This window comes from Cololabis saira, chromosome 5 (genome assembly GCF_033807715.1).
Source record: "Cololabis saira isolate AMF1-May2022 chromosome 5, fColSai1.1, whole genome shotgun sequence".
Lineage (NCBI taxonomy): Eukaryota > Metazoa > Chordata > Actinopteri > Beloniformes > Belonidae > Cololabis > Cololabis saira.
In genome coordinates, this window is record NC_084591.1 from 41,314,063 (window position 1) to 41,335,738 (window position 21,676).

A 21,676-nucleotide genomic window follows, 5' to 3' on the forward strand; every position below is an offset into this window, starting at 1 on the left:
CAACACATCAGCTAATATTTCATAGTGAATAATGTACTTCTAAGTAGTCATCGAATGCTCAGCAGAGACAGTTGAGACGCTGCCAATAAAAGCTCACACACGCAGTTACACACCTGCAGGCAGCAGGTATCCAGGGAGAGACACATTTAAAAAGTAGAGAAGCAGCCAACCACTTTTATGATTTATTACATAATACATTTTTTTTTTTAGAAAAGAAAACGATATTTCAGCTTTGTTTCCAACTTCAAAAAAAATATTTATGTGTTTCAGGTTCAGTGGTATTTATGAAAGAAAAAAGATATTACGGCTGAAAGGATTTCCCGGACACAAAGACCTTAATCGCTCATTCTTATCAATGGGCTTCTTGTTATTGGGATGGCAGCAGTATTAAACATAAGCGTGTTGCCATTACTGTTACTTGACCATCTGTCAACAAAGCTTGTGTCTGAAAAGGCTGCCAGCTCTCTGAAAAACCTGATGAGTGGGCCCATCACACATGCTTCTGAGAGTTTAAACCCAGCGGAAAGATTATGAAAATAATCCCATTTCTGTTAGATTTTCTTTTTTCCGGGTGAAAAACCCTCCTAAAGCTTTCTGCTTCAAGGAAACTGAGGCTGAATTTATAATTCCAGCATGACTTTTACAGGACTGTAACAAAGGTCAGGATGTAACACACCTGCCAACATGCTGTGAGGGATTTTAATTTGATCCTGATCAAAGCTCTGCTACAATGTAGGAGTATTAGTATGCTTCTTTATTTTCTCACTGAGTTGAAAAAAAAAAGTGTTGCAATTGCTTCCAAACCAGTATTCCCACCAAATTAATTAGGAGTTATTTCAGCAACATTGTGGCCGTGTTTGCTCCACACTCTCTCCGCCAACAGCAGACTGATGGCTGTGTTTACAGAAAACAGCGGCGCATTCATAACACAAACGAAAGCCACAACTTGCTGAAACAGTAACCCCATCTCCATACGTATAAATCAGCCAGATTGATTGCATAACTGCTTATGTCTTGCGGCGCTGATCTCAGTGCCAGTCAGCTCACATAAGGCTTCACCTTTTTAATTTATTTGCCAGAACAGAGCATTTGAGCTTTAGCCCCTGTCAAAGAAAATATCCTCACGTCTATCTTCCCCTGATTCTTCTCTCTGCTCCTCTCCTCAGGTCTCATGGGGATTTAGGTGAAGATGTCAGAACACCACTCTCACTTGTGTCCTCTCCGCGTTTCTGCATACATGCCACCGTGTAATATGGCTTTTTATTCCTATGTGATGATGAAAAATGTTCATGTAGGAACAGAAGCCATTTTACATGTGGTGAGAGAGCAACATGACAGAATCCTGACACAAGCGAGAGCTCGTCGACGCCTGCTCAGCCGCGCGCTCGGAGACAGACACATGGTTGGCATAATGTATCTTTCTTCTGTTAAATGCTTTCCCTGTAGTAAAAGATGCAATTGTGCTCATCTTTCAGATGATAAGTGAGCAAACTGAAGTGCTCATCTGAGAGGGAAATAAAACGAAGTCAGCCTTTGTTGTGCGTGCACCTGTTTTTAGCCTCCAGGCACAAGCAGCTTCCAGTGCTTCCCCCGTTTGATGCATGCGGTGACAGATGCAGTCTGCAGGGAAGCAGCAACATTTTCAAAACATTCCCCGAACAAAGGAGGAGAAGACAAAGGAGAGACCAATACAGATCTTTAATAACCAACTGTAAAAGAGGCACTTTGTGAACCACTTTACAACTTGCAAGAAGAGGTGCTGCATTTCCCTTTCTTTTCAGTCTGATTCATTTTGCACATTATTTAAAATAAAACTTTGTCATGAAGCATTAAACCAAACATCAAACTACCTACAATATTATACAATATAAGGTACATACAGTATAAACAAGATAAAGCACCTTTGTTGTCCTAGTAAATACTATTCATAATTAAACATTTGGAGTTACAAACACAGATGGATGAGATTGTAATTTGTGTGTGGTATTATCAGTGCATGGGAAAAACTCCAAATACAGGTCTTGGGACTGTGATGTCCTTGTGTGCACCTGAGTTTATACAATTGAAGTTTTCCTAATTATGAGTTGTATCGGCCTACATATGCTTGAGTTGGATGGTTAACACAGTATGCTCAATAAAGTACATAGAACCAGTAAAAACAGCTGGATGTACATACTGTAACTGCGGCAGATCTCATGTTCCCTTCAGAGGTCACATGAGCATTCACATTACAAGTAAACACGATGTAGCACCAGGTAATGTTTTTACAAAAGGCCTGTAATGATGAATGTCATTGCAGTACAGTAAAATTTAAAAAAACAAAAGAACCCCAAAATGAATATATTGGACGCATGTATGAAAGGTGCACGGGTAACAGTCCAAGTCAGCTGTGAAATCATTTGGTCCTTTGCCAGAAAGACTGAAACCTCATGTGATGAATGCAAAATGAACATGCATTTCTTGCTGGGTTTTCAAGTATTCTTTTTTTCCCTCTCCTTTAAGCAATTGAAATAAAATCTCTTCAGATCTCAATGATTTCCTCAACTAGCATATTCATTTTTGACCCAACGTTCATATCTGCCATTCGTCCTCACATTTGTGTAATAACAACACATGTACAAAGAAGACATAAAGTGACTATGTAAGTATTTAAAGATAACATTTCACAGAAAAGAGCTGTGCAATATCATTCACCATAATGAATTGTCTTATACATTTATAACTGTGAAAATATACAGTCTCTTATTCACAGATCCCTCACACTTCCCCTCCCTCCTCCTCAGTTAATAGATTCTGATGTGTCCTTCCTTAAAGGAATCTTAAAGCTAGTGAGTTTTTGGCCGAACAGCTGACTCAAAAGGTAGTTTTGGGACTCTGCGGTCCGGTAGGAATGACTCTCCACTGACCTAACGGCCATCTTTGGCTTTGGTTTATTTAGAGAATTGTTCATAGGAACTGAGGAAACCTTAGATACAGGAGGATGCACAGATCTCCCTAGAGGTCCCTTTTTGGCTTTATAATCCCCATTCTGAGGGGCAACAACGTCAGTTTTCTTTTGCACACAGCTATCGAGCAAATTCTTCTTTGACTGTATGCTCATGTTTACAGTCTTGCACTTGGAAACTATTTTGTTGCTGACAACGTCGTCCCGCACCGACGACAGCACGGGATACTCATTGGCTCCATCTGACTTTCTTTGCAGGGAGGGATTTGCACATTTGCTTGGGCGAAATTTCTTTTTGGCTTTGGAATCAACTCCAAAGTTCTCCTGCGTGGCTGGAGGGGAAACCCGCTGCGGCGTGTGCGGGGATTTCATGTCCTTCCTCTTCTTCTGCTGTTTCACAGAGTCCTTGTCCTCGTTTGAGGCCGGGGCGTTGAGGGGAGCCTTGGAGTGAAGGACTGGTGTTGATTCTGTAGTCTTTGTGCTGGCGTTTGGATTGCTGTTTTTAGTCTTTTCAGCTACTGGAGCCGCGGCAACGTCTCTCATCCGACTACCACTTTCCTGCTCAGCACCCTGAGATACTACCTGCTGTTTACTGTCATTTCCAGACAACGCGTGATGCCACCGCTCATCACCCCCTTGTTGGTTCATCTCATTAGCAGCTAATTCATGCTTTGCAGACTCAGGTGTCTTTAAAAGGATCTGGTTTTCTTTGAGGCTGACAAAAGAGGTCTCAGGGGCTGTTTTCCCATCTTTTTCAGTAGTGTCACCTTCTTTAGCTTTAACCCTCTCCTCCCCCGCAGGACTTCTCTCTTTAGATGCTGACCATGAAGTTGTCTCTGCTCTTATGCAGACCGACTCGTTCTCCTCTTTCACTTCACATGGATCGGTAATTGATTTCCCATTGACCTCTGAATGGAGATTAGGTGAGGGAGTAAGGTCGGTCTCCTCCTCCTTGGGCGTAGCAGACTCAGACGAGCTCATGTGAATACATTTTTCCAGCTCTACAAGTAGTTGGGAGTAGTCCTCAGCGATGTCCTCTGTCTTCACATTAGTGTTGTTGGTGTTGTTGTGGTATTCGTTGGCAGTGGTCTGTGTGGAGTCGTCGGCCGTGGACACGGAGGGTTTTGAAGACTGCGTGTCAGCGTTCTGATTTGAGTGCTGTGAGCTCACACTAGCAATGCCGCTGTCTGAGCTGTTTTCTGGCAAACTGTCGGAGAGAATTCTCCTCTTCTTACTCGCAGGCGAATCGCATTCATTTTCTTTGGATACAGACACGGTGACAGGTCTGAGGACGCCTCGGAATTTGAAAATTTTGTTCCCCCCCGAGAGATGCTTTTCCATGTGACGATCAAATTGCTCTTTCTTAGAGAAGGTGTAGTTACAGGTGCTGCAGATGAAAGACTTTTTGATCACATGCATGACATCGGCGCAGAGCTCGCAGGTGTAGAGGGTGGTGTGTTTGGAATCTAACTCATCCACCTCTTCGTGAGCTCTCTTCAGATGATCTTTCAGCTCCTGGGCCTCCTGATAAGAGACGGGGCATTTGTGACACAGGAAAATCCTCTCTAAATTGTGAACCACTAAATGTCTCTGGAGTTTGAATGGTTTAGGAAACTGTTTCCCGCAGTGGTGGCAGTCTCTCGACGGGTCTTTGCAGTTGGGATGCATCTCCACACTTTTGGGTGTCTCTGTTTTGTGGAGGACCTCAAGTGGGGCTAACACGGTCTGCTTCCCACCTGCTTCTCCGCTGCTTTTACTTTTGTGGTGTTTTGGCTCAGCCCCCTCCGAGGGTTTCCTCTCCGCTACGGCGCAGTCCGCAACAACAGCTTTCTCCTGCTCTTTAGCAGCTTTGCTGGAATCCTTATTGACTTTGCTGGGCCTGTGCTGCATAATTGAGGAGATAAAATTCTTCACCGCTGTCTCTTGCATGAAGCAGCCTGGAATGCCTAACATGGAGCCTTGAGTCTGACCTTTCCTGGCGAATTGAGTGGCGTGCTCTCGCAAGTGCTCGTTGTACATCCACACATCTGATATCTCCTTCAGACACATTCCACAAGTCCAGATACCTGTCTTGTTCTTGGCATGTTTCTCCCTCAGGTGGTCTCTCAGTTGCTCCCTGGAGCTGAATTTGCGCTGGACGCACATGTAACAGGTTGGTGGTGGAGAGGGGTTGTGAGAGAGCTTATGGAAGTTCAGCTCACCCAGGGTTAGGAACCAAGTGAAACACACTTTGCACTTGTACTGCTTATCTTTCACTTTCATTCCTCCGTCTTGTCGCTTCCTGCCTCGCCGTTCTGTCATTTTCTTCGACTTTTCATCGTCTTTGCTCTCCGTGTCTGCAGTTTCAAGAGGAGGGGTAACTGCGATGTCTTTATCGGAGTCAAAGAACTGAATCTCGGGAAGCTGGAATGTGGTGTTGATGTTTTGGATGTCGATGCTGTGGAAGGTTTGAACGGCCTCCGTGACACTTGGCTCCACGGCGTGGGGGGCAGGCGGCACAGGGACAGGCACAGCTGGCACAGCTGGCACATCTGGTTTACTGATACTGGATTCAGAGGCCGCTGAAGAGCATGCATCGAGGCCACTAAAGTCACCGGAGCCACTCCATTCGATGGTAGATTTATCGATGGTGCTCTCCTGTGGATTCAGGGGTTTGTTGCTGATCTCTTTGACTTCCTCATGGAGATCCTCTTGATCGCTTTGTTTAACCTCTGGCAGTGGTTTGCCATCAGTCTTTAAAGTGCTGTTGTGGCACATGTTCAACATGATGGCATCATCAATAGAAATGGTCTCATAGTCACAGTGGTTGGTCTGATTGTCAGTGAATGTCTGCTCACTTTGGGCCTCCACATAATCCTCTTTACTTTGCGAGAACGTTTCCGGGTGAAGGTAGTCTGGAGTCACAGCTGGTTGGGGGGACAACTTCTGTCTTTTGTTTCTCTTGGTATACACCCTTGGGCATTTTTTGCGCTTTGCCTCCCCATCTCTAGGGAACAGCTGTGAAAATGTGGTGTCATCATCGAGTATGGCCCGGAGATCCGGACTGATGCTGGGTGGACTGAGGGGGGGTGAATTCAAACAGGATAGAGGATGTACACTGTCTGAGGGCTTTTTGTTTTGCTCACATTTTATCTCTGCAGAGACTTTTCTAAGAATCTCCTGGGCAAGGCTGTCCTCTGATCCTTTCAGGTCACACATCTGCTCCACAGCACACGGAGTCTTTCTGGACTCACTTTCTCTGATAATCTCGTTCTCTACAGACACACTTTCCACATTACTGTCTGTACACACTTCCAAATTACCCATCTTCGCCATGCTCGCACACTTCATCTCCTCTCTGTCAGCCATCTGATTAATCTCCACAGTTTCACTAGGTACATTTTGCTTTTTTATTGGAGATTGGAGTTTATTGTCAAAAGCAGAATCTGAAGTAACATGGCGGGGTAATTCCTCCGTTCCAGCAACAGTTCTGTCATTGATTTTTATCTCCGGGGATGTGCTGCGCTCTTGTGTTGCGCTGCTTTTGAATTCAGGAGTTATAGCTTGAAGTATGTCTGTTTTTAATATATTCAGAAGCTCTTCAGAGAAAGGGTCAGGATTGAGCTCCATGCTTTTGTTCTTTCGAGTTTTAGTGTTTTTTTTTGCCTTTATTGGCAGCAGAGGGTTTTGATGGCCCGTCTTATCTTCTGCTGCTACACCCGCACATCCAGTGGCCATCTCCTCCAGGACTGACTCAGTCTCTGCTGTTTTAGATATGAGGGAGCTACTTATCTCCGGCAGGCCATCTATTTTTGTTGGAAAACAAGTCTGTGAATCATCTTTATGCTTCTTCTCTGATGTTTGCGATGCTTCATAAATAAGCATAGTCCCCCGATGGCTTGATGTTGTGCTTTGTGGGCCAATGTATTTTTTAGTTCTGACCAAATGCTTCATGGCCTTGTGTCTCTTTAAGCCCGGCACAGTCCGGAAACACATTAAACAAATATCACACAGCACCTTGCCCTGTTGGGAACCGCTGCTCTGTGTCTTTTTTTGCGTTGCTTCTCTGTGCGTTTGCTGAATTGCAGAACACTTGCCCGTCTCTGTTGCGGGTTGTTTCTCTGATTGCTCTGGTGGAGGGGGCATTTGTTCCTCCTCACAGATGATGAGTGGTTTGGGTGTGGGTGGACCATCTGAACAATCTTTTTTGAGAAGAGTGCCGTCTTGAACAGAAGCCCTGTGAGAATGTGAGTTCTCTGTTTCAGCTTTGCTCGGGAGGTCAGCCTGTATATGCAAATGCTCGACGGGCTCGGCGGGATCGTGGAAAATATCCAAGCTTGTCTTTACGTTACCAGCCGAGGAATCTGTTTTTGAGATTTCAGCGGGGAGATCCGCTGTGAAATCTGTGAATTTGATACTCTGTTGGAGGACGAGTGGTTCATCTGATGACTGCAGCTTGGCTGAAGGATCTGGGTTAAGTGACGCCGCTGTATCAGTCTCAGTCGGGTTAAAAATCAGTGCAGGGTTAACGCTCAATTCATATGATTCAGGGTTATCTCTGGGTCGCCGCTCGGCCTCGAGATTCTCCTCAGGTTTACTGGCGGGTGATATTGGTATGTAGTCGTACTGATTCAGCTGTGGAGGTTCGTCTGAGATGCTGTTATAGTTGAGAGGACTGAGCTTTAAATCATACATTAGATCACTTTTTTCAAGGCCGTCTCCCACCTCTGCTGGTTCTGCTGCACTGCTTACAGGAAGTGGGGAGGAGACGGCCGCTTCAACGCTCGGCATTTTACACTCTGTGATTCTCAGCTCCATCTGAGCTGTGCTTATCAGAGAGCCGTCCTTCCCAACCGTGGGGTTTAATTCATCGCTGCTCACATCCTCTTCAACAGTTTGACTGTCATCCTCGACTATGGGAGATTTAGCTTTTAGAGCTGAGCCTTGGTCGATACCTTCATTTTTGGGATCACACAAATCCTCTTCTGGCTCAAATTTCTGCGCTGGTCTTTGATGCGAGGTTGATAAAAGGGGACTGATTGGTGAGATGGTGTCTAAAAAGATGCAGTGACTTTCCTCTGCATCCTCTCTGCACGGGGAGTTGTGTTGACTTGCCATGAAATCAACAGGAAGATCCTCCTTGATGACTTGAACGTTCAAATTCTCTTCCTGTTTCTGAGTCGACTCAAACACGAGACCCACTCCGGTTTTTAATGACTCATTAAAAGGAGTCATTTTGCAGGGATCGTCGTTAATGATGCCGTCAGGCTGTGACAGGATCAACAGATTGCTTGGTCCCTCTGTAGATTGGATGTCATGGAGGGGTGAGCAGCAGCTTTCTATATCAGCCCCCTGCATGATGGGACTGCAGGGCTCTTCTGTGCTACAAATCTGCACCGGTGTATCTGTTTCACTGTACATATTTAAAGGACTTGAGTTCTGGGAGGGAGAAGCTTTTGTTAAATCATCCGGTTTTGATGCATTAGCTGTTATTTCCTCAGTTACACTGTCCGAGCATTTCACCCTCAACTCACCAGCATAAGATGAAACGATGTCTTCGGTACGTTTATTGTCATGGGCAGATTGTTGTTCCAGTTCTTCTTTCAGCGCATCTGCCACATTCTCACTAATACATTGAGGGGGATCAGCTAGAGCTGGTGAGGATGGACGGTCCTCGGGGAGAGGACAGATTACCTTCCCTGCCTCTGCGTGCAAATATTCACTGCAATCCATGTTGTTTTTAATCAGTTGATTCACATTGTTGTCTGCGTTACCGTGGGGCTTTTCAACATTGTCCTGGTCACGTGCCTCAACACTCGGGCAGTTAGCAGAATCCGTCATGTGACAATTTGCAGCAATATCGTCCTCCGCTGCGACTTCAGTCTCTGGCATGTAATCCCTGTTCTCCGTGGGTTCACTTGGCTGCGATGGAATTGGCTGGTTGCCGCCGACTGAAGGGTCAGTCTTGTTGGAGAGAGATGACTGTGACTCATCCAGAATGAATTCAATTTCATCCTTCCCCTCATTGATATTTGGACGTGATGAAATGTTCTCCTTTCCGGTAATTGCTTCTTTTTCACAGCGATCTTCCCTCTCAGCTGCATCACTCGCCTGACATTCAGTTTCTTCATATTGTTGACTTGTGAGAGAGTTGACATTTTGCTTTTTGTGTACTGATATAATAGGATCTCCTCTGAATATAGAGTCTGAAATCACTTCCAGGCTTTTCATGAGATTTTCTGTGTATCTTTTCTGTTCTAAAATCTCTTCCTTTGTTTCAACGGGAGTCAGATGTTCAGAACTTTCCTCCTCTGGTTTTTGCTCAGGACGGAGCGGTTGCTGATCCAGTGCTGCTGGTACATTGGGAATGGGAGTGTGGGGGCTGTGATGTTCATCCATTAACTCAAACTGGAACGCACTGGGCCACGGGAGTGCTGGTTCAGGGAAAGGCTCTGAAGGAATCCTCGATACCGGTGCATGTATTTTCTGCTCTGGGCTTTTCATGTTCAAGCCGTTGCTCACCCTCTCACACTCGTCACCCAGTCGTAAAGGTGAAAATTTGCTCATTTGCAGCTGCTTGGAGTCCTGAGTCAGTATCGGAGGGCTTTCCAGCTTCGTAGTCTGTAGCTGGTTCTCCAGCTCATTGACTATTCTCTTTATCTCTAACTCGTCTTCAGAGGCACAGCTGTTGAGATTTGCACTGTAGTCAATTATTTTTTCTGGCAGAGACAAAGGAACATGACTGTAATCTGTCTTTTTCTCATTTGATTTCTCTGAGTTGCCTTTGTACTGAGATATTTCATCTGGTAGCACAGGGCTAACGATGAGGCTCCAGTCTCTTTGCTCCAGAAAGGGAGAGAAAGATGACACAAACTCTTCCTTTTTATGAGCCGTGTTCTCCAGTGAATGGAAAGCCTCTTTTTGAATGGGCATCTCAGAATAAAGACCACTGTCAAAACCTGCGAGCTCTGCAAACATTGATGACGTGTCAAATGAAAGTGGGGATTTCATGAGCCCTTGCTCTTGATCCAGAGGGTAGGGAATGAGGTGTAGTGCATCTTTTTGTATTAATGGGCTTTGACTTTCAGCTGGGGAAAGGCACACCTCATCCATCAAAGATTGGCAGAGAGATGCCGGTTTGTGTGTGTCTAGGTCATTGACTAAAGTAATAGCCTCTTTCACCATGCAGGCACTGTTGCTCTGTTTCTCCAACGGGCCTGATAACTCTGGCGGTGTGGCTTGAGCCCCCTCTCCTCTTCTGTCCTTTGTTTTTCCCTCAGTAATAAAATCAGCTTCTGTGGTGATTGCAGGAGAGTGCGACTCAAACTGTGGCGTCTTATTATCCGTGCCGCTACATCGTGTTGGTTCTTCTTTAGTGTGCAGGTTGTCTGTTCTCTGTAGAGTGTTTCTGTCTGAACCGACTACGGAGACCGCTTCCTTTTTATGAGTAAGCCTCTCTCTGGATTTGGTGTGAGCTTTTCCTCGTTTTTCAGTGTTCTTTATTAGGTCTCGTGTTTTTTGCGGGTATGACGGCTGATCAGCAGCTTCAGGATTGGAACAATATTTCCTCTGATCCTCTGTGCTGTTTCTGTTATCAGAAAGGATGGCTTTGTTGGCGTTATACTTCTTGAGAGATTTTGTGAACGTAAGTGCTAGTGTGCTGGACTCCTTAAATACCTTCTGAGGGGAGGACTTGTCATTGGTTTGATCCTCTGGCGACTCTCTCTTTTTATCTGTCTTCTTTTCACTGTCTGAGTCAGTACGGTCAGTGCTTTTGGGGCTGTTGATGCTATCGCTTGAAACACTCACAGATGTGCTGAGGTCACTGCTTGTGGATGACCGGCTACCTCTCCTCCTGATTCTCTGGTGAGAGCCGTGTTTCTCCGGCGAGAGGGACAACTCCTCACTCTTTTTCATCTGGAAACACTCCTTCGACTCGTGTCTCCACGCCGCCTGGTCCCTTTCGCTCCTTGCTCTCCATTTGCACTCTTTGGTGTATGTGTATTTACAGCGACTGCTTTGATTCAGTCGGCCTTGGCTTGCTATCTTAACTGGCTCACATTCATCATCTGAGTCTGACACATAGTCGTATTCCCCAAACGCAGGGTTCTGCACAGTGGGAGGGAGTCTCTCCATCACTAAGGAAAACTGAAGGTTTTTCGTACCTTTTACATGGAGTTTGTGAAGTTTATTTTTCTGCTGAACTATTTTGTGAATAAGTTCTTTGCTCCAGGTGCCCCCTCCAGTGCCTTTCCTCTTGCTCTCTTTAGATACTGTTCTGGAGGTTGGAGATGGCGAGACCTGTGAGGCTGCTGACCCCTGAAGTGCAGAGCTGTCCTGAAAGCTTTTCAAACCACAACGCTCAGAGAACTTGCTGGATAAGAGAAGCCTTTGTGTGTTTGTGTTTTTCTCCTCGCTCTTACACAGCTTTCTTGCTTCTTTCACTTTGCTTTCTTGTTCCCACGTCTTCTCCCTCGAGGTGATTCTTGAATTTTTATGAGCAATATCTTTTTTAATGTTAATTTTCCCATCCTGCTCCAAATTCACAGACACCTTCTCGTGGCTCTCAACATCAGAGTCATAAAAATACTTTCCCTGCGTGAAAGATCTGTCGTCGACAGCTTGCTTGTTTTTGCTCTCAAAGACCAGGGATTCTTTAGTTTTCATGCATTGTTTGTTTGACGATGTTTTGACAGTGATGAGGTCATCGTCAACAAACGCATCAATAAAGCTGCTGTCTATCTCTGCATTGTCAGATTGATATCCCAGTCCATTCAAGGCTTCTGTAATTAAACTGTCCAATTTGGCATCCTCCATTTCCAGGTCTGGCAGAGGAACAGGGAGGTTACCTGAACCAGAAAACAGATTTAGTTTCAGTGGATCATCTTTACTATCTCCCTTTATTTCACTGTCAGATATCAGTTCTCCATTTTTGTTGAGGCCTAGTAAAGATAGGTGAAGATCAGAAGGACACCTTGACAGCGAGACGTTGGATACAGCGGACACTGCTTTAACCGGCTCTACGTGGAACTTTTTGCTGTCTTCCATCTTCGACACGTCTTTGAGGTCATTTTGTGCAAACGTGTGCTGAGCACAGTATTGCTTGTGGCCTAAAAATGAAGCCAGGTTGTTGAAATTCTGATCGCACTGCTTGCACGTCAGAAGCACGTCTAACTGGTCGAGATTTGCTGTGGCTAATGAGCTAGCTAACAGCTGGTGTGCAGAGTACGGCGGTGGAGGCTGGTGGTGCTCCACCCCAAAACTATCCATGTAACCTTTGCTTCCATCCAGAGCTGTCTTTGGATGCGAGTTGCTCTGCTGGTAGCTCATCATGTCCTCTTTGCCCCTGTCTGCTGCGTAGGGCAGGGTTTGCTGAGCCTCCGAATGGAACTGGTGAGAGTGAGCGCTCAGGTGATCTGAGGGTAACTGGATTTTACCTTGGGTCTGATTATAGAAGGAATGAGGGGGTGCTGACTTTGACATCTGACTGTCCTCTGAACTGATGTTAACCGGGCTGGTGGATGCCGGGGACAGGGAGGAGCAGGTACTACTAGACGCGGGGTTATGAATTGGGGAGGGCAAAGGGGATTCATACGGCGATACCATCATCAGCCCCACAGGTGGGGCCTGTAATTGTGGATAGTTATAGTTTCTTGACAGTGCTGGTGGAAGAGACTGATTAAGCCCAAAATATACTGCCTTGTTCTTGGAATCGCATACTTGCGCTTGGCTCATTTCTACTTTAAAAGTTGAAACTGTGTTAGTGTTGTGTTTTAAAGTGTCTCGTCTTTGGTTTGAAAACCCGTCGCTACTTCTGCTGTTCTGAAACGAGCTGGGGCTTTTCAAAGAGTTTTGCTTGTGTGATTTACCGTCATCCTGCCACTCGGAGGGGGAAACTACATAAGACAGCTTCTGATTGCTTATTTGCCTCGATAACTCTATTCTGTTTGGGTTTGGCATGGCAGAGGTCGGCCGTATTTGCTGCCAGGCCATTCGGCTGCCTTTAGATGAATTTGACCTTTGATCGACGGCTGTCATGTTCTGGAACTGAAACTTCTCATTCATGTCATTGTACTGAACCGTGTTCTGATCAGGCGGTGAATACGTCTTATTAGGTCCTTCCCACGAGTGTGGCAACCTATTCAAAACCTTACTGTTGATGTTTTTATCAAAAGGCACTGGCCCTGTGCAAATGCTGCTCACTGGAGGATTGTTAAACGGTCTGTTGGGAAAATGCATGGGGGAACCTGGACCTTGTGAAATATTTCCCGCGTGCACGCTACCCTGAATGAGAGTTCTCTGGCTGGCAGCTGAGTCTTTTGGGTGACAGCTTCTCTTACTCCCCGAGGTGATGGTTGCATCTCGAGTGGCGGCCTGTACCATGTTGTCTGTAGTCTCCGGCAGAGCGGTCTTCGCCAGTTCTGACTGCTGTGAACCGGAGCCGGAGCTGTCGCTGCTCGCTGAGTCCTCACTCAGATTCCTGGGACACTGAACGGATGATGCCACCCCCTGAATAAACTGTGATTGTGAGAGGTGGGGATATGAACTTCTGTCCTCCGGTTGATGTTCACTGCTGAACTGAGTGCTGTTCTGAGCGACGTTTTGCCCGTCTCCAGGTGTAAAGGAAAAAGAGTTGTGGGTAACGTGAACAGAGCCTAGAGAAGAGTTTGTGAAGTCTTGAGATTGGAGGTTCTGTTCACAGGAAAACGAGTTAGAAGCCGATTCTTCCATTAAGTGATATCCATATTGGAAGGGAACAGGCACAAAGACACTTGCCTTACTGCCGTCTGAGAGGGCCGTAGATTTCTGTGAGGAAACTCCATAGATAGCACCATTAAAAGTCCTTTCAGGAGACTGCCATGAATTAGAGCCGTTCAGCTGAAAGTCAGTCATAATCAGCTGACCGCCAGGCTGTGCACTGTTCTCCATGGACGCCGGCTGCTGCTGCTGTAACATAGGTGGATGATGGTGAGATGACGCTCCACTTGAAGAACCCAGCACCTGTGAGGTAAAGTTTGGGGAGGTAACGTTGGGGGGAGTATCCTGGAAGCAGCGGCTGTAGCTGAGCTCTTCTTGTTGCAGCTCGATCTCTCTCTCCGGTATACTGGGAACGTGAAATCTGTAGTTGTCAGGGACCGGGCCACGTCTGGTTTCCAACTTCTTGGGTGGCAAAACCTTTTGCTGTGGGTAGGCGATACCAACAGTCCGTGGATTTGTAATGCTTAGTCTGTACAGCTGCTGTGGGTTTCCACGCTCTGTCTTTCCCGACCGCTTCACCTTCTCTCGGCTGCGGCCCTTTGCACTCGGCGACTGGGGACTGCCCTTCCCACTCGACCAAGTCTTGTCAGTGGCAAATTTTGATCTGTTCTGCAGTGATCTGAAGTCAATCTTCCCCGCCTGCTGTGGCCGTATGACAGCTTCACGCTGCTGTGGACAGTCCCTTTCCTTCTCTACTTTTTCAGCCTTGGCCCCTCTGCTGCTGAATCTGGCCTCAGTGCCTGTGCTTGAAAAGTGCTCGGAAGATTCCTTTGTGGTTTTGTCACTGTGCTGTTCCAGCGCCGTCCCCTCATCCTGCTGTTTGCACTCAGCATTGAGCTCTTTGACGGCGTGCATTCGCTGAGTCTCTCCTGCCATGGTGCACAGTCTTGTGCTGTGAAGGCCTGGTCCTCAGAAGTGCTATCTGGGAGTCAGGAACATCTTCGTGTGGGGAACGGGATTCAGTTAATGTCCGAGGGCAGGGACTGCAGGGACAGGGCTGTTCTTTGCAAGCTCATCTCTTCACCCTCATTGTGGACTGCAGATCTGGTACAGAAGTGAAGCAGACCTGGAAGGAAATAAGAACGGAGAGGATTAGGAGACATGCTTTAAATAATTAGGAATTTAATACATGAATATATTATATGCGCATCTTCTCAGAACCTGGTAATACAACCTTAATGTGAAGTAAAGTTAAAAAAAAAGAAAAAAAGGTCTAAATGTTGAAAATAGAGGTTGAGAAATTTCTGAACCAAATAATTCACGTTATTGAATGATAGGGACTTTTTTTATTTATTTATTTTATTTTATTTATTAACATACAGTGCAAACGATGACAAAAGACAGCATCAGTATGTGTGTGTGTGTGTGCGTGCTGTGTTTGAGTGTAAATAAGGTGATGAAAATAGGTACATAAATTGAGAATATTGATTCGAGTGAACAAATAAATAATTATCATATAGAGTGGTGTAGCATGATATCATATAAATATAGCATAATAAATATAGTAATATCCTAATATAACATAATTTGTATAAAATATTATAAAATATAACCAAATTATATCACCATACTATTATATATTACAATATAATACTATAGTTTAACATCCCAAGAGATTTCATAACTTAATATAATAATATGAAACAATATATCATTATAATGTCAGAAATAGTTATTAGAGTTAGAATTGGTCATTTATGTTTTGCAATGAAGGGTGAGGTCAGACCGGGGCGTCAGGGAATGATAGGAACTTATCTATATTTGTATTGTATTGTATTTTTTTCCAATTAGTTTAAACAGTGCATTTGAATACAAAAAATCATGGGATTAATCAAAGATACGGTGCTTCCCGTTTCTGCCAGCAGAGAGCACTGTTGCATCATTACACACAGCAGTGCAGACAATTCAACAGGACTCTAATCAATAGAGGATTTCAACAAACAGCTACATTTCAACTCATACTCACACAAATTATTAAAAAAATTATATTATTGAAAAAAAAAAAAGAATTAGAGGATACATTTTCAACAAGTAAGCAGTGATTTATCTGAGTGTTGAATTCCATGACAGCAGGGAGTGGATGTACTTGACAGACAAAAATCCTTCACACAAGGAATTTTTATGAAACCAGTTTTGTCTCGGAAAGATGAATTTTCACTACAGTGCTGTGATGAGAAAAAATACATTACATGGATCCAAACAGCTATGCCAGCAAATGAATCACAGACTCCTTAAAAACAGGGACACAATGCCACAGTGTTCTGTGGCTACGGAGGGCTTCAGGTTTAGATCATGGAGGAATATCAAGGATTAGTCAGCCGGCTCTGAGACAGTGAGAACTGTGGGCACACTGACGTTTGTAGCCTTTTCTTCAGGCATCCCAGACACCGCTTCTCAAGTCCCAGTTTACTTTGGCCTTTTGCTTCTTTTGAGGTCAGACCAAATGAAACCTGGAGTTAGCACCAAAATGTAATTTCTAGGTCTGGTAACCAAAGTTTCATCCCACCTTCTTGTCCGCCTCCCCTGATCAGAACCAAAGCTGGGGGAGGCCTCTGGTTGGAAAAGACTTCTATTTACCTGATCTGGCTACCATCCACTGCCCTGAAGTCTCCTATAGTAGGACCCATTCATGACAGTTTAAGGGGTATTCTTACAGGTCTGCTGGAGTATTGGCCTGTGGGGAGTGAGTACTAATTAAATGATGAAATCCCACTAGTACTGTATAAAAAAGTGTGGAACGTGTTCACATTTGCACGGGGCTCCTCCCTCAGGCAAGGACTATACCTGGAAGACTATCAAACACATCCATTACAAGATGCCCATCTGCACCATAAATTTTCAGACAAGCTAAAGACTGGTCAAAAGTGCAACGACAAAAAAAGATACTGTAAATATCTCCATCCTCATAAATCTATTTAGGGGACTGTGTTTTTAAAGCTCCCAGGGTCATTGTGGGATCAGCACCTGATTTTGTTTCTTTTCTGAAAGCCTCTTTATCATTCTAGAGACTTAGGCTTTATCAGTTAACTTATGGCAATGCATTGTTTTAATTACATAAAGGACTCTGCGTCTTAAAGCATCAAAGTTACAAGCCATCAATACGTTTAGCAAGCTTACTTTCAGGTAGGCATTGTGCCTATATTAAGTAAGTAAAAGTAAAAACATGCACATTTCAGCTATGTGCAGTTTGTTTTATTAAAAAAACAAACCTTTATTTACTTTGCAGTAGATTAAAATTCCTTTTGCAGAAGTCTTAACTGATCATCTCAGCATTCATCCTACGATAAGACCATTTGACATAACGCACGGCCTGATTATCTGGCACATGATGACAGACACGCACAGAACGGGATACTTTGTGAACCTGGCAAAATAAACAAAGCATCTACAATCATGATGAAACATATCCGTAGTCCTGCTCAGAAAGAAAGACACAGAGGTTTCTAAGGAGTAAGTCTTGTTTTCTTATTAACAGTAAAAGCCCAGCGGGTAAATGGTGCATCGACTGCTTCACAGTGTAAATGAGGCTGCACAGCCTGACAGGCTTCAAAGGGTGAATGCTGGAAGTGTATTAAGTGGGGTTCTCTTACAGGTATAGAGACGAGAACAGCAGTTATCGGATGAGATGTTTGGGCCAATGTATCTGTTTACGTTCATAGACCACTGGAATGGTCTTGCATGAAGAGACTCCCCATTTTAACCCAGAGATGAACGCTCTGGTATGTGTTTCCCCGTGTCATCCTCGGGTAAACCTTCGGGAGGTATTTAACAGGTTGGGAGGGAAGCTTGAAGCCCAGAGCTTGCTAGGTTTAGACCTGGTTGTGAAAAATCACATCCCCTTTACAACTCCACAGAATCTGAAAGCCAGAATGTCTGCAGCTATCTCCGCACGGACTGGGGAAACTGGGGTTAATGGCTCTGCCTGCGACTCCAGCGGGTAACGCTTGATCCAGCTCCGCAGAGTAAACAGTCACATTCATAAATCATAGCCTCGATTGTATTTGCCCAGACTGGGTGTTGCGGTTTGGGCCTTAGCATGAATGCCTCCAACAACAAAAAGAACTGTATGAGTATCACAGGGACCTTTGAGAAATAGCACCAACGCCTCAGCTGTCAGTTGACATTTATGTCCTTAAAAATGCCCTGTCGACTTCCTCTGGAGCCTTGTGTAGCCGGCCATTCATCCCCTGTGCCAATCTCCACCACATCAGTTAGAATTACTTCATATACAGAGTTTACACATACTTAAATGCTTTTTTTGGAGGCGTATTATTGTGTATTGTTCAATTTTATCTTCAGAGGTAGAAATTACAATATGATTGTGTAAAAAGAAAGTGGTGGTGGTGTCAGGATTGCAAGTTGGGCACAAACAGATATCAGATTGTGAGTGACTGGTCTAAATTTGTAGCATAAATTGTCTTTTAGTGGAGTTTTACAAGTGAGTTAAGGCTGTGTGTGTGCGTCTCTGTGTGTGGTTGTGTTCTTGAGGCCTCCTGTCAAATCCCCAAGTTTCTCAAGCAGTGGCGCCCCATATGGCTTGACCACAACGCCACCCTGATGCTAGAGACTGCTTAGTGTTTAGGAATTGGCATGTTTGTGGCATAGTCCCATATGTGTTTTTGTTTGTGTGCGAGCACTTAACTAGAACAAAAGTGGATAATTTTTTTTCATTGCTCTCACAGGAGTCTGTGTTGGTTTCTCAGAGCAATGAGGGGGTGGGGTAAAAGGTGCTTGAATGAAAACTCAATTTCCTGAAGGTCTTTTTCCTCATGTCATTTTGGTACAGGATGTATGTGGTGTTGGCTCGTGAAAAAAAAAGGTAGTAGCACTGTGAAAATCTCTCCCCATTCATCACGTTCGTGCATTACGTCGCTGTTTTTCTAGTTTCTATTTTTCAACAGGCGGGAAACCACCAAATACCCCAAATAAGCTCTAAATCTTTTCAAGTCAGTAAACTTAAAAAGAAGACAGACTCAGCATCTTTCTTCTGAGCAATCTTTCTTCTGAGCAACTAAAGATTGCTGTTGATGTGTGCTGTGAAACAGGAGAGCACCCAAAGGTGGCTACAAGAAATGGCAAAACCAGACCCGAGCTACTAAGATAGAAAGTTCAGCAATTTTTACCTTTACATAGGCACCACAAAAACAGTTATATCCGGAAGACAATGACTCCCCAAAGACACAAAGTACTACTACAGCCAAACAATGGTTTCCTTTATAATAACACAAATCAATAACTGGCATCAGCAGGAATTTCCTTACTTGTTCATCTTTTCCAGATGCTTACACACTGAAATATCATCACAGAGTGGTTTCAGAGACCACTGAGAAAGAGAAGATAGATGACGATGGGATATGATGAGATCAGAGATGATGGAGAAGAGAGTAAAGGCATTACCAGGGTAGCAGGGATTGCCATTAAAGAGTGGGGAAATTGTACAAAGGCTGATATTTGAGTAAGTAGGAGTGGTGAGGTTTCAGCATCTGTAGTCCAGCGGGCTGCGTAATCGGAGGGTTGCAGGGGGGAGGATCAGGTGGCGGTATAAATGCTGTCTGACTGCTCCCCTCACACCTCTTCCAGCCCACTTGGGCCAGCGAGGGGAATGCACAGTGAAAACGTCTGGCCCAGGGCCCAAGCCAGGGCGCTCCGCCAGAACCTCGGTCAGCGTGCCTGCCTACTCCTCTGTATTTTTGGAAACATCCATTATGCAAGCATTTTTGCCTTTAAGATCTCAGCGCTTATGTCTGTTTAAAGGCAAGAGAGGAAGAGAGATATGTCAGACAGTCCAGCATGATTTCATGACTCTATCACTACGCTAGTTTTTAAAACAGAAGCCATCAATACAGACGTGCCGACGGTTGCAACCTACCAGCAGTTCATCTTCATTTCTCAATTGAAGATGAATGTAGGAAAACTAACAAATTATCAGATATTCACAGTAGTCAACTTTTGAAAGAACATTTGAAAGTTGTCAATGTCTGAGTGCTTCAAAAGAAACAGTAAGTGCAGTTATACTTGTGCCTCCATACCACCTCCACCCCAAACCCCACCCTTCACCCAATGTGGTTAGCTATTCAGTGGGGAAGATACAGGGAGCGTGACTGTGTGTGTCTGTGTGCATTTATGTGTGTACGTGCGTGTTAAAGGAGTTTTGGTGTGTAATTCCAGAGGCTCCCCTTACCCCCTTCCAAGTTTTTCCTACTTCTCAGACAAGTTTTTTTTCTTGTATTTATTTTTTTCTAACCACTGGATTTTAGAGTCAGTCTGTTTCCATATTGCTAACCACAACATTCCACAAACATGATGGAATCTTTGTTTCAGAGCATTTAAAGGCTATTTTTTCCTATTTTTTGACCCCGATTCCCGGATTTCTGCTTGTCTATGGAATATTACTTGTGTGGTCGTGAAAGAAATAGGTATAGAGTGTTATAGACTGTTATACATGTCAGAGTAGAAGAGGATATTAGTGAAAAGGTAACCAAGACAAAATTTCCTGACTTCTACTTATAACAACAATAATCTTATCCTTAACGGCAAAAGACTTCTTTCAGGTGTTATTTCTTCTGCATTCCGTTTTCAATGTGTCAATATTTGCTTGTCTTTCCTTCTGTCTGGTGAAAGTATTTGGTTGCCTATCAAAATCATTAAGGTGTTATTAAATTTAAAAGAAACAATGATGGAATGTGACAAGGATTCATAAGCAGCAGTGTGGGACGCTGAATGTAATTACTGCAAAGAAGTCTGGGGTCACACTTTTAGCTCTGAATTTAACCAAGAGATGGTTAGCATGATAACACGTACCAGTACTGGCAACATATACACGATTGGATATTTCTTTGCTGCATTTCATCCTTAAAGTGGCACAAAGGAACTTTGTAGCTCCGAGGGTCCACTATGGATGTGGAGGTTCAGTTACTTTTACACATTTTATATGTTGGCTAAGATTGACCTTTTTCTCGTCATGATGTCCACTGCAGCTATGGTTCATTGTTGCTGATGTGTGATGGTATCATAAAACAATACTCAGCTCTCGCAACGGAGATTTCATATGATGTTTGAGGTAATAAACATAACTCAGAGTAGGGCTGGGCGATATATCGAGATTTTAATATATATCGATATATTTTCAAACACGATATGATACGAGACAATATCGTTTATATCGATTTAAAAAAAAAAAAAAAAACTTTTTTTTTTTTTACATTTTTTTTTTTAATGATTTTGATATAGCTTATTTTGTGACAAATTGACTTGAATGTTTTATTTCAGATTTGCACAAATGTTTTGTTATTTGTACAACTGTCAACCTCAGTGGATAAGTCTGCATGTTACTGTCTACATTGTATTAATTACAGTGTATTTTAATTTCATTGTTATGCAGGAAAGGGATATTTGTTTTATTTTATTCAAGAACCATTTTTATTCTATATATGCAGGCAGTTTATTTTTATTTCATTTGTTTTATGCATTTTGATATTGTGCAGACCTCTGTTAATAAAGGAACCTGTGTGACATTTGGCACGAGGCTTTGTATTAAAACTGACTGTTTTTTTAAGGGTTTGCCTCAGAAAAAATGAAGCTAACAGAGATGCTATGCTATAATGCTTTGGGGGAAACCCCAATTAAGGCACAGAAAAAATATCGAGATATATATCGAGTATCGCCATTCAGCTAGAAAATATCGAGATATGACTTTTGGTCCATATCGCCCAGCCCTAACTCAGAGCCTACAGGTGGATGCGGTAGGACTTAAGAGCAGCAGTGAGCTTGACAGGTGGAGGATTGCAGAGGGTACGTGAAAGACAAGTACCTGTTGCTCCTTAAACAAACCTACAAACGAGATGTAGTGATTGCAATAAACCATGTAGAGAGGTAAAAGCAAGTTTAAAATGGCATTCCAGGTGGCTGCCCGGGTGTTTGAAGTTACTTTGTTGTTTTTGTCAATCCAAGGGATGGAAGATTGTGAGAACATCCTAAAATTAACGCAATATTCCT

General features: G+C 43.9%; 1 protein-coding gene across 1 annotated transcript in view; it reads right to left on the reverse strand.

The window, feature by feature from the left end:
• Positions 1-1,661: 1,661 nt before the first annotated feature.
• The window catches only part of LOC133444388 (zinc finger protein 469), a 269,822-nt gene continuing 249,807 nt past the window's right edge, over positions 1,662-21,676 (reverse strand). Inside the window, exon 5 of the mRNA XM_061722144.1 lies at positions 1,662-14,747. Coding sequence (XP_061578128.1) covers positions 2,780-14,557 — 11,778 coding nt within the window. The 5' untranslated portion in view covers positions 14,558-14,747 and the 3' untranslated portion in view covers positions 1,662-2,779. The remainder of the gene's footprint in view (positions 14,748-21,676) is intronic.